Source organism: Pan troglodytes, chromosome 1, assembly GCF_028858775.2.
Source record: "Pan troglodytes isolate AG18354 chromosome 1, NHGRI_mPanTro3-v2.0_pri, whole genome shotgun sequence".
NCBI classification, from domain to species: Eukaryota; Metazoa; Chordata; class Mammalia; order Primates; family Hominidae; genus Pan; species Pan troglodytes.
Window position 1 is genome coordinate 146,255,938 of NC_072398.2, and position 12,354 is coordinate 146,268,291.

General features: G+C 40.9%; 1 protein-coding gene across 1 annotated transcript in view; it reads left to right on the forward strand.

The window, feature by feature from the left end:
• LPAR3 (lysophosphatidic acid receptor 3) overlaps positions 1–10,009 on the forward strand; it is an 81,575-nt gene extending 71,566 nt beyond the window's left edge. Inside the window, exon 3 of the mRNA XM_001139887.7 lies at positions 7,465–10,009. Coding sequence (XP_001139887.1) covers positions 7,465–7,790 — 326 coding nt within the window. The 3' untranslated portion in view covers positions 7,791–10,009. The remainder of the gene's footprint in view (positions 1–7,464) is intronic.
• The last annotated feature ends 2,345 nt before the right edge of the window (positions 10,010–12,354 follow it).

Genomic DNA, 12,354 nt, shown 5'->3' on the forward strand with positions numbered 1-12,354 from the left:
ATGCCTAGATCACACCTTCCTCACTTTCTCATTTGGCAGGACTAGGTTTTAAGAAATCAGAATATTAAGCAGGCAGCCCAGATGATTTTGATGCAGATTGGAGTTGACTTCTAGTTCCACAAATACCTCTAGTCCGTCCTGAGCACTTAGATAAAAATTTACTCTAAAATATAAGATTTGTTCACATCCCTGATTAAAAATCTTCGAAGAACTACCATTCAATAACAGTATTTTTAAAGTAGTGGTCAGTAGAGTTGCCAAGAGTCCCTCAGAGGGGCCTCAGTGTGTGGACGTGTATGGGGAGAGGGTGTTTGGAGTATGAAGATGAGAGCCCATTCTGCTACATAGGGCTTTAGTCAACACCCCCTCTCCTCCGTCTCTTTCTTTAGTCAGAGCAGCTCTGATTTTGAAGTTTAATGAGATATTTCCTTTGGGAAAAGTATTCCTCTACTTAAAAAAAAAAAAAAAGTGGTTTGAAAACCACTGATCTATTGAAGTGGATTTCAAACTTTAAAAAAAAAAAAAAAAAGCAGTACCCACAGTAAGAAATAGTGTACATTTTGTATCACAGCCCAGTTCACACACTTATTTTTCTGTGTAATTGAAACAAGTTTTATGAAACATGCCCTTACTATTACTTGATGCACTCTGATGTTTTCTGTTTCTATTTCATTTTTTTTTAAAAATTGCTGGTTGCAACTCACTAAATTGATTTCACAACCCACTGAATTGCTACTGTGTCTGGAAAAACTTTGATCTAGCCATTCTCAATGGGGTTCCTTTATGAACCATGGAACATAGAAAGATTTTCTTAATCTTTTCAAGGGTGGTACATAACTCACACCATTCTAGATGCTTAGAAGAGAAGTTAGTTCATTACATACAATGGGTGCCTAAGGGCATTCAGACTTAATTTTCTGCATGAACTCCTGGTTGAAAAAGGCTTATTAGTGTCTGATCTGTAATAAATCCAAACTCTTGATTATTGCACACAGGGCCCTTCTCAATCTAGCCCTGTGTTCACCTCTCAGACTTTACCTTACTTCCTCAATCATCTTCCTGGGTTAAAACCATCCTGAACCACTTGGAATTACCCAGATGCTTCACGCTGTTTCTCACCTGTGCACAGTCATTCTTGCCCTTCAGCACCAGCTCAACTGAGTGTCACTTCGACTGAGACCCTCATTGACAGGAGTTAGAGTCGTCAGGTCCAGGTTCTGTCCCTGTCAATCCCTGAAGTGATTAATAAATTTCAGTCACATTCACCTGGCTCATCTCCTGTGCTACTGAGTGTGGGCTAGATACTTAGTTCTAAGAATACAAACACATGAGGCACAGCATACATGCTTAGGGAGCTTAGAACACACCTGAGACACAAGACTTATGTATTAAAAACTACCTCTAGTATAGCTCAATGCTCAAGAGTTTGCATGGGGAAGTCAGGCCTGAGTTCAAATGATAACTTCTATTTTTTGGCTTGTGCACCTAGGACAAACTGTTGAGCTACTCTAAACTTCAAATTTATTGTATGTTAGTCTAGGATAATAATAAAAGTAGCAACTTTGTAAGGCTGTGAGTTTTACAGGGGAAGTGCATGTAAAGCCCTGAGCACACTGCCTGACCCAGAGTTCTCAGGAAATGCTAGAGAGGAATTAAGCAGGTAATGTGCCCAGTGCCACGTGAATGCTATAGGTAGAAAGTGCTACAGGAGTTGAGAGGAGGAAATGGACACTGTGGTGGAAGAGATGGGAGAGCTCCAGTGGAGAAGGCAGAGTATGCACTAAGCTTAGAAAGAAAAGCAGACCTCAGATTAGGAGGTGAGAAGGCATTCCTGGCACAGCGAGCCAAAGAGCAGCAGAGGAGGACTGTGGATGCCTTGCCTGTAGACTACTTTTGCTGCCACTCTTTGTATATTTATTTTTGCATATGTGCTCAAACATTTTCCCAAGTGCAAATTGAAGATATTCATCTCTAGAGATGCTTATTTTCTCATTTGAAAAAACTGTGCTCCCTCTCTCTTTTCCATGGCTTTTTGCTAAGTCTATATGGCATCTATAATTTTGCTTATGGAGTCAGCTTGATTAAACCATTTTGGGTCAGCATGGAGAAATAGGTTACAAAACTGGCTGTGCATCATGATCACCCAGGGAACTTTTTAGTCCTGCAGATTTCTGTGTCCCACCCGAGATTCTGACTATTGGGTCTGATGTGGGACCAGAGAATATGCATTATTTTAAAAGTTCCTTTCTTTTTCATTTGGCTTGGTCAAAAGTTTGAAAAACACTGGTAATCTTTAAGGCCCCACCCAGCTCCAGTGATCTGTATTTCCCATAACAGTAACATTTTTATTCTCTCTGCTATTCTCAAGAGAGGGTTACTGTGTTGTCAAGAGAGAAAAACTAAACAAGCCAGACATCAAAAGCTATAGCTACCAACTTTGATGTGAAGAGTCCTTTCTATATGAAATTGTATAATTCTAAAAAATCCAGGTGGGAGTGTTCCAAGGTCCTTATGCTGACAGGAAGGAAGGACAAACACTGGCCAACTTTATACTTTGTTAAACATGTAAGTCAAGATTTAATAGAGTCTACAACTTCCAAACCAGTGGAAGGGGGAAAATGAAACCAAAGGAAATGAAAAAATAAAAGATCTCAATACAAAAAAAGAGAGGGGGAAAAAAGCGAAACATAGAAAAAAATGAAACAAAGAACAAAATAAGATGCTAGAAGTGAATTCCAATATATTGATAACTAAAATCAGTGCAAATCATGGTACAGTTAAAAAACAGATCAATCTAAACAATATGATGTCTAACATTACATCCATATATTGGAAAACCATGAGAAAAAGCAAGAAGATGATTAGCCCAAAATGTATGATACGTTTATCTCAACAGGAGAGAGGGCTCCTGGGGTGGGCACCCAGGAGGCTCTAAAGATACGATAGTGTTCTTTTAAGTTTCTTTAAGTTCTTTAAGTTGGGTGGTAAGTAGACAGGTATTCTTATTTTTTTATTCTTTTAAGCATTATTTTTTAAAGTTCACTATATTTTTTGTAGTTTTGTTTGAATAATATAATACACCCCCCTTGCATGCGTGCATCGCACACACACTCAAAAAAGGATAAAAATAAATTGCCAATGTTTTCCTAAAACCCCACTCTCATATTATTAGATGTGAATTTTTTAATGTGATTTTTTTGTTCTTTAATGACGTGATTTTTTTGTCATGAAAGTTTTCTCCCCAGCACAAAACTCTGTTTTGAATTAATCATGTGACCCAACACTCCAAGTAAGTCTCCACATTGATGCTTTTTGTCATAATACGATAATTCCTATATAGTTTCCCTTTTCATTGAATTACATAAAATAATTCATTCAATTAAAACCTTATAAGCTTTTTATTGAGCAATGATTTTGTGTCAGATGCTGTTTTAATCATTGTATATGAATTAATCCATTTAATTTTTATAAAAACCCTTGGGAATGGTACTAATACTGCCCTCATTTTAAGCCTGAGGTAACTACAGCACAGAAAAGTTAGGTGATGTGGTCAAAGGCACACAGCCGATCAGTGGAAGAGCCAGGATTGGAACCCAGGCAGCCTGGCACCAGAGCCATGTTCCTGACTTTATGCTAGGCTGCTCAGCTGTGGCCCGTAAAGCATCTTACTACTGAAGAGAGTGAAGGAGGAGTAGGAGGGTACCTCTGGACTTCAAGGGCCCCTCCGTAGTATGTCATGTCTGACCATAAAGCTACATATATCACAATTACATCATTCTTTGGTTGTTAAAGGAAAGATTTTTTTTTTTTTTTTTGGCCAGGAAAGGAAGAAAGGGAGGGAGAGATGGAAGGAGGGAAGGAATCCAAAGGAATCCAACAAAAATATTGGCTGATTGGCTGGCTGTGGTGTCAGAAGAGAAATAAAAATCTGCTGATCTCATCTTTATGCTGTTTCCAATGAACAACAAAAGGCAAATGTTCTTCGACAGAACAGCACAAACATACTAGGTGGCTAAACTAGAGAACAGGTGCTTCAGAGATGTTGCCTTAAGCAGATGCTCCCCGGCAGTGACCCTGGGAAACACAGCTGTTCCAAGCCTCCTCCACCTGGAGGCCAAGATCTCTCTCCAAACACATCTCAGAAGAGATGCACAGTTTATCTAACAGTTTGTTCTTTGGCGGGGTTTGCTCTATGTTAGCAGTTAAACATAAGACCTCCCCATGCACCTCCACACCCTGGGCTCTGTAGTCTTGGAGAATTCATAGAGAATGTGGAGATGTCAGGAACATTCAAACAGGTAACTGGACTAATTCTTAAAAGTGAGGGGTGTGTGTGTGTGTGTGTGTGTGTGTGTGTGTGTGTGTGTGTGAGAGAGATAGATCCCGGAAAATATTTATCACTTAGTTGCCTACCAATCTGCATAAATCCAGAAGAAAAAAACTAAAAGGAATGTCTTTTGAGTATTTAGCCTCAATGCTCAGACTATGACTGCTGGGAACCAGCAGGGTTCAAAGAAGAGTTTGTGTGATGCCCAGATTACTTTAAAAAAAAAATTCTCAGCATTAACAAATATGAATGAGTCCAGAGGTACGCATCTGGGAACTAGTAGATAAAATTCAATATGTGTCTCCTGGAGAGAAGGCTAAAGAAAGACAGAAAGCGTTAACTATCTTCAAAAACCTGAAGGGCATCACATAGAGAAAGCACAGACTTTTCCTGGGCTATTGCAGAGGATCACACAAAACAAATGGAAGAGTACAACAGGCAGAGTTTGGATGCAAGCCTTCTTTTCAAGTAAATGAAGGTATTTATATATTTTTTTGCTTTTTACTTTTTTGGAGATGGAGTCTTGCTCTATTGCCCAGGCTGGAGTGCAGTGGCACAATCTCGGTTCACTGCAACTTCCGCTTCCTGGGTTCAAACAATCCTCCTGCCTCAGTCTTCCAAGCAGCTGGGACTACAGGTGCCTGCCACCATGCCCAGCTAATTTTTTGCATTTTAGTAGAGACAGGGTTTCACCATGTTGGCCAGGCTGGTCTCGAACTCCTGACCTGGGTGATCCACCCACCTCAGCCTCCCAAAGTGCTGGAATTATAGGTGTGAGCCACCACGCCCAGCCTAACTGAAGTTATTTAAGAGAAGAAACCATTGTTCAGCAGGTGAAGAGCCTCCCTTGACCAGGGCATTTCCTTTGCCTGGATTGTCCTGAGATGTACAAAGGGAAGGCCTTTTTCCTGTGAATGAAAGATCAGGCTAAGCGGCTTCTGAACTCTTTTCCAAGTAGGAAACTGCTGAATTCTGTGAAACTGTGGCTTTTAACTCTCCATAAAACTCAAACAAATTTGACTTGTTTGTTTCTCAGACACAATTATCGGGTGGTATGGCTAAAAACTTACTAATATGAATTCTCAAGTTGGTAGTTCCAAACTTGGCTGCCCATCCAATTCTTTCACTTGTTTCAAACCAGTCTGAATAAAACAAAAAACCAGTCTGAATCTGTCACATTGATTGCACACCCACTAACAAGTTCTGACCCACCACTAGAAAAACTCAGACCTAGCCTAAAGTCAGTCCTCAGTTGACAGCTGAGGAAGCTGAGCCCAGCGCGATGACATGGGTCTCCCAGAGTTGTACAGTAAGTGAAGAATTAGAACCCAAATCTCTGATCTCTTATCTCCAAGTCCAGTTCTTTATTCACATATATCAGCCAGACCGAGAATAATAATACGAGGTGGAGAAAAAAGGGAACCACTGCTGAACTGTAATTATGAAATAAGGAATTCAACCCCCCTGCTAGCTACTAAACATATAGATATTTTTTGTGGAAACAGAGCACCTCATGATAACTGCTGCTCAGTGAACCCACCACAGTGTTGGGTACCACTTTCCATGACCTCTGATCCTCACAACTACCACCTCACATAGTTGGGTTTATTAACTTTATTGTATAAAGGAGGGAATGGAGGCTGAGAAAAGTGAAGTAATTCCCATAATTCGGGTCACTCATAGGTTGAGCTGTGCATACATGTCTGACCCCAAAGTTCGTGGCTCTTCCCTGCCTTACACTGCCTCTTTATAATCCTTGTCTTTCCCTGCTTGCTATTATATCTCTTAGAAGTAAGATAAAGCAACAAGAGAAATACTATGCAGAACTAATTCTAACAAGTAGAGTAGTTGGTGATATCATCTATAGACTTGCTTGTTTGTCGTCTTCTCTGTTAGTATTTTAGCTCCCTGAGTGCGTGGCCTTCACCTCACTCACTGTCTATTACAGCTCCTGGCACATTGTTAGCTTCAGATGAATATTTATGAGTGGACAAGCAAGTGCATTTAGAAATGACAAGGACATTCGCCGAAAGCAACCACATCATACTACAGAGGTGGGTCATATAGTGGCCCAGGGCACAGCCTGTGGAGAAAGACGGCCTCTGTTCAAAATCGTGTCTCTTAAGAGTTCTTTGATCATAGGCAAGTTACTTAACTTCTCTTGTGCCTCGGTTTCCTGGGGATAATAATAATGCCAATGTCATAGTGTGGTCCTGTGAGTTAATCAAGGAAAGCATTTGCACCAGTGCCTCGCTTATAGTAAGTGCTGTATAAAGATGAGTCGTTATTGCTATCTGAGGTTATGATAATAGTAGGGAAATAGTGGACCCATGTCTTAATGGGAGAAAAATATCATGAAATTTAGAGATAAGGTAAGTATGATCCTGTGGCTAGAGACTCAGAAGAGACTACGGTTCATATTCAATTGCAGAGTCTGAAAAGTAGATTTTTAACTATCTCATCATGAAAGATTTATTTCTGACCAAAAAATCTAAATGTAGAGCAGATGATTATGCAGATGGCCCGTGAATATGTCAAAAAGAATATAGTGCTTACTAAGCATCCACATGAATTTATGAAGAATGAAATTTATGAGCAGGTGATTTGGTTAAACTACTAGAAGAATGCCGTAGACTCATTGTGTCTTATTTTCAAGAGCACATTTAGAAAATCTGATTTCTGTAACAGCAGAATGTAGGGTGAAGTATGGGAGCCCTGGAGTCAGAGAGTTCTCCTCTCATCTCCCCCCTAGAATTGGGCCTTGGTTTTCTTATCTGTCCAATGTGGATAATGAGTGCAACAGCCTCCCAGTGTGGTTCAGAGAACTAACGGAGATCATGCATGTGCCCTGCCTCCTAAGCAGAATGTAAATGTGAGTCTCTCCTAATCACAAGACCTGGGTAAGCAGAAAAGAAAGTGAAATGAAATGTGACTGATAGTCAAGGAGGTTCCCACCTATTTGCCTGTACCAAGCGTAGGTCTCAAATGCTCAGATGGTAGGTGGAAGTTTGCCTTGCAGTTGTCAAAACAAATCATGAGGGCCCCTTGATGCCACTGGCTAAAGGCTGGGAGAGAAGAAAACCTGAATAAGTCCCCTAAGGTCTGAGCGTCTGTTGCTTCCTCTTCTCTCCTTGCAGGGGCGTTTGTGGTATGCTGGACCCCGGGCCTGGTGGTTCTGCTCCTCGACGGCCTGAACTGCAGGCAGTGTGGCGTGCAGCACGTGAAAAGGTGGTTCCTGCTGCTGGCGCTGCTCAACTCCGTCATGAACCCCATCATCTACTCCTACAAGGACGAGGACATGTATGGCACCATGAAGAAGATGATCTGCTGCTTCTCTCAGGAGAACCCAGAGAGGCGTCCCTCTCGCATCCCCTCCACAGTCCTCAGCAGGAGTGACACAGGCAGCCAGTACATAGAGGATAGTATTAGCCAAGGTGCAGTCTGCAATAAAAGCACTTCCTAAACTCTGGATGCCTCTCGGCCCACCCAGGCCTCCTCTGGGAAAAGAGCTGTTAAGAATGATTACCTGTCTCTAACAAAGTCCATGTACAGTGTTATTTGAGGTCTCCATTAATCACTGCTAGATTTCTTTAAAAAAATTTTTTCATAGTTTAAAAGCATGGGCAGTAAAGAGAGGACCTGGTGCATTTAGAGAAAGCACAGAAACGGGAGAGGTTCGGCGGGTCCCTGCTTGTCCTATGAACTGCTCAGAGCTCCTGTCAGTCCGGCTGGGCCTTCTGGGTTCTGGCACCATTTCGTAGCCATTCTCTTTGTATTTTAAAAGGATGTTATAAAAGGGCTTAGACCAAAATAAATCATAATGTTACTTGAGCCACCTTATATAGCTGCTTGGAGAGTCTATGTAGTTCTTTCTGCATGCATTAAAAATGTTTAGAAATGCTTCAGCAATGGTATTTTTTTCCTCAAAGAAACCATGGCCAGTAGCTAGGTATTCAGTAGGAATCAAAGAAAAATCAGTAAGAGCTCCAGATTAAACCTGATTTTTAACTGAAGGAACATTCTGAGGAAAAATACTTACTTAAAAGTAAAAAAGGTCAATGTGAAAACCCTTTTTGACCTGAAAAAGCCCTTAGTATGGTCCTCCATGCATGTGTGTGTATATGCATGTGTGTGTGTGTGTGTGTGTGTATATATATATATTCCTGTTTTTACTGATTTTTATTGATTTTGTTCAAAGATATCTGGGGATTGGATTGGGGAATGCTTAGTCTGACTATTGAAAGAAACATGGATCCCTGGAGTATTTCAGATACGGGGTTACCGCCCCAGACTGCCTCCCACCAGCCCACATTAGTTCTCATTTTCCCTCATGATGGTGAAAAACAGTGGAGAGCTAGTAAAGGGTTTATGCAGAAAACAAGGAGAAGAGAATGTGAGGTTTGAAGTGCCTATGGAACATCCAGCTGATAATCTTGCCTAGTAAGAGCAAAAGAAGCCAAGAGAACACCAACGTTTAAGGAGCAGGTAGAGAAAACCCAGCAAAAGGACAGAGGAATAAGAGGACCAAAGAACAGTGTTAAGAATCAAGGAGAGAGGTCAGGCACGCTGGCTCATGCCTGTAATCCCAGCACTTTGGGAGGCTGAGGCAGGTGGATCACTTGAGGCCAGGAGTATGAGACAAGCCTGGGCAATGTGGTGAAATTGCATCTTTACTAAAAATACAAAAAACTAGCCAGGCATGGTGGCACATGCCTGTAATACCAGGTACTTGGGAAGCTGAGGCATAAGAATCACTTGAACCCGGGAGGTGGAGGTTGCAGAGTGAGCCAAGATCGCAGCACTGCACTCTAGTCTGGGTGACAGAGCGAGACTCTGTCTCAAAGAAAAAAAAAAAAAAAAAAAGACTAGAGAATGTCAGGGAACGCATGTGTATATTTAAACAACTTCACTTTGCATTTAAAGACTCGAAGGACAACGAAGGTGAAATCAATTCACGGGCCACCTAGACTTTCCAGTCTAGGACTAGAGCTGTAGCAATGATCTGTTGTGCTGTACAAGAAAAGAGAAAGAGGTGTTCATTTGAGAACAGATGTTTTTATACATCAGAGTAAAAGCTGTATTGAAGAGCAGGCTGAATCCCTTCCATATAGAATGAAATATGAGCTTGACCCCAGTCCTTATCTTCAGTTACCTCCATACCAACTGGTGGCATGTTGGATTTAGCATGTAGAATAATTTCCCATCTCTTATTTTTCCCAAGGTTAACGGCATCCTTCTGGTACCTGGCTTACATGTGAACTGAATTTTGATCTGGGTTCTATTTTGAATTTTTCTCCTTCAGAGACCTAAGTAGGCAACATGAAAGACAAGTCGTTAAGAAAGAAAAAATGATGTTTCATACACACAGGCTACCAACCAGAGTTTTCTATGTAAAACATTTAGAGTGTATTCTGATTTAAAATGAGAATAACTTCAAGGCAGATATTATAGTATTTATGTAGTTTGCAAAAGAAGTTTACATTTTTTTGCTATTGTGATATAACATTTATGTGCAAGAACTACTTGTAATAAAAGGATTTGAGATGTCATGCTTCTAAATATAATAGCCTAAAATAGAGAATATTATGATTTGAAAGTGTAGATTTCACAAACTCTGTATAGTATGTGGGTCTATCTGAAGCTTTTATCGAAGCTACCTATAAAATAAAATTTTAAAAGATCTGTTCTCTCTTGTTGAGGTGCATTATTGCTTTGTGTATTTTCTGAGTAAAAATATAGTTTGTGGTAACTACAGCATAAATTTCTATTGCAGAAGAAAAATCAAATTTGCCATGAAGTACATACTCTCAATGTTTTATGTAAGCATTTTGAATCTATAGCTGGCCAAAGGGTGGAGAACTGAAATTGAATTCCAGTCCCCAAATAGCTACTAAGGGATCTTTAAAGGTTTTATTTTGAGGAAAGAACAATTTTTAGTACCCTGCAGCAGAGTGTCATATTCAGAATGGTGTCTGGAGGGGGTCCAAAGTGTGGAAACTCAGGGTAGAAATATATAGCTTTTGTTTGTATGCACACACACATCTCAGCAAGGGCACAAGAGTAAGGAAGTCGGGAATATTTAGAAATGACGAGTGGCAGGGGTCACAGAGCTCACCAAGGACCCTTGACAGACCTGGCCCTTTCTGTGTGTTTGTGTGTCCTCAGATTCTAGGATCCAAAGCTTATCTGCAAGTTATCAATATGGTGGTCCTGAAAATTTCATCTAGACCTCATCAGACCAGCCCTTGACTCAAAGCAGAGGCTACTCCCTAGCTAAATGATATTGAATTTTCTTCTTAGATTTGTAGCACTGTCCAAGGTGTTCTGATAAATCTGTACTGGTGAAAGAATTTAGTACTTCATGAAGACAGCTTGCTTGGAAAGAAATAATCCTGTGGAAATAAATTGTTGAATTTTTTGGTGAATTTTTTTTCAAGTGAGTAGTAAACCTGGAACCAGTTTGTGACCTTGAGAAGCCCTAAGCACGGAAATGATTATCGCACCACCCTGCCCCCATTCATGTAATTCCAAATAAAAACAATACCAAACCTTAAAATAAATGTAAGCCTCCAATAAAGTTCTAATTTTCCTCACACTCAGCCCCTTGATGCTTTTTATACATACTAATTAAAATTTAGAAATTCTGGTGTCCCAGCTTCATCAGCACACTGAGCACACGCTTGGCCCCGGTTGGATGGACCAAGACCAAGGACCCGATAGAGTTGGCGGCGGCAGCATCAGGCGCTGCAGGGGGTGCGGTTCTCTTCATCTGCAGATGTCACCCCTTGCAGACCACAGATTGTGCCATGCTCCGTGTTTGTAGACCAGTGTTCCTCCTGAGCTTGAGAGTGTTTTGTTTAGCTCATTAATCCTCTAATCATTCTGGGAAGGGGACAATAAGATTACTTGGCTCTCTTTTTTAATTGGTTGAGCAGACACAATGAAGGTGAGGTCTGTGAAGATGCCCGTGAGGGTGACTTAGTGACAAACTCCGGCCCTGTTAGAGCCTGGAGTAAAAACACATGATGATGCATCTCACTGCATGCTAAAAGGAATTAAAAACAGGCAAAAGCACATCTGACTTCTAGGAGACTTACCAGAGAATTTTATCCCTTTGTGGACCAGAAATGTGTTAAATTGGAAACCCCTAGGCTCCTTCCAATCTTACACATTGTCTTTCAGGCTTAGGAGTAAAGAAGAGTTTTTAAAGTCAGGGAAGCTGAATTTCTGTGTGAGGGATGCCCTCCTGAACTCATCAAATGGTTTGAAATACTCATAATTTAAGGCTAGTTTTCACAGATAAATAAACATTCGATGGGAGATGTTGTTGGTGTGGGTTATTTTCTTTTTTTGGCCCTAATGCCATATTTTATCTTTACACCATTCTCTTCAGTGCTTTCTGGTGTATGCTTGCTCCTAAATTAACAGATGGTAAGCTACTAATGGCAGTTGTTAGAGGTTCAGAGTGTTATGTTATCTATAACTACTGAGTTAAAGGTTTATAGTGTAGGCTGAGCATGGTGGCTCATGCCTGTAATCCCAGCACTTTGGGAGCCTGAGGCAGGCAGATCGCTTGAGCTCAAGAGTTCAAGACCAGCCTGGCCACATGGAGAAACCCACCCTGTCTCTACTAAAAATACAAAAATTAGCCAGGTGTGATGGTGCACACCTGTAATCCCAGCTACTCGTCAGGCTGAGGCAGGAGAATCGCTTGAACCTAGGAGGTGGAGGTTGCAGTGAGCTGAGATTGTGCTGCCACACTCCAGCCTGGGTGACAGAGTAAGACTCTGTCTCAAAAATGAATTAATTATTAATTAAATTAAATACAAGTTTATTGTACAAATAATAGCACAACGGTCACTGGAATCACATGCAGGCAGGTTCCAGTGTACGTCAATAAAAGTTTGGGTCACATCCTACTACTGTAATGCAGTGCCTCTGCATGACAGTCCGTGAACATGGTTTGCAATTCACTGCACCAGCCCATTTTATAATTTGCAGTTCTTGGCAGTTGTTTAGGAAGTTGC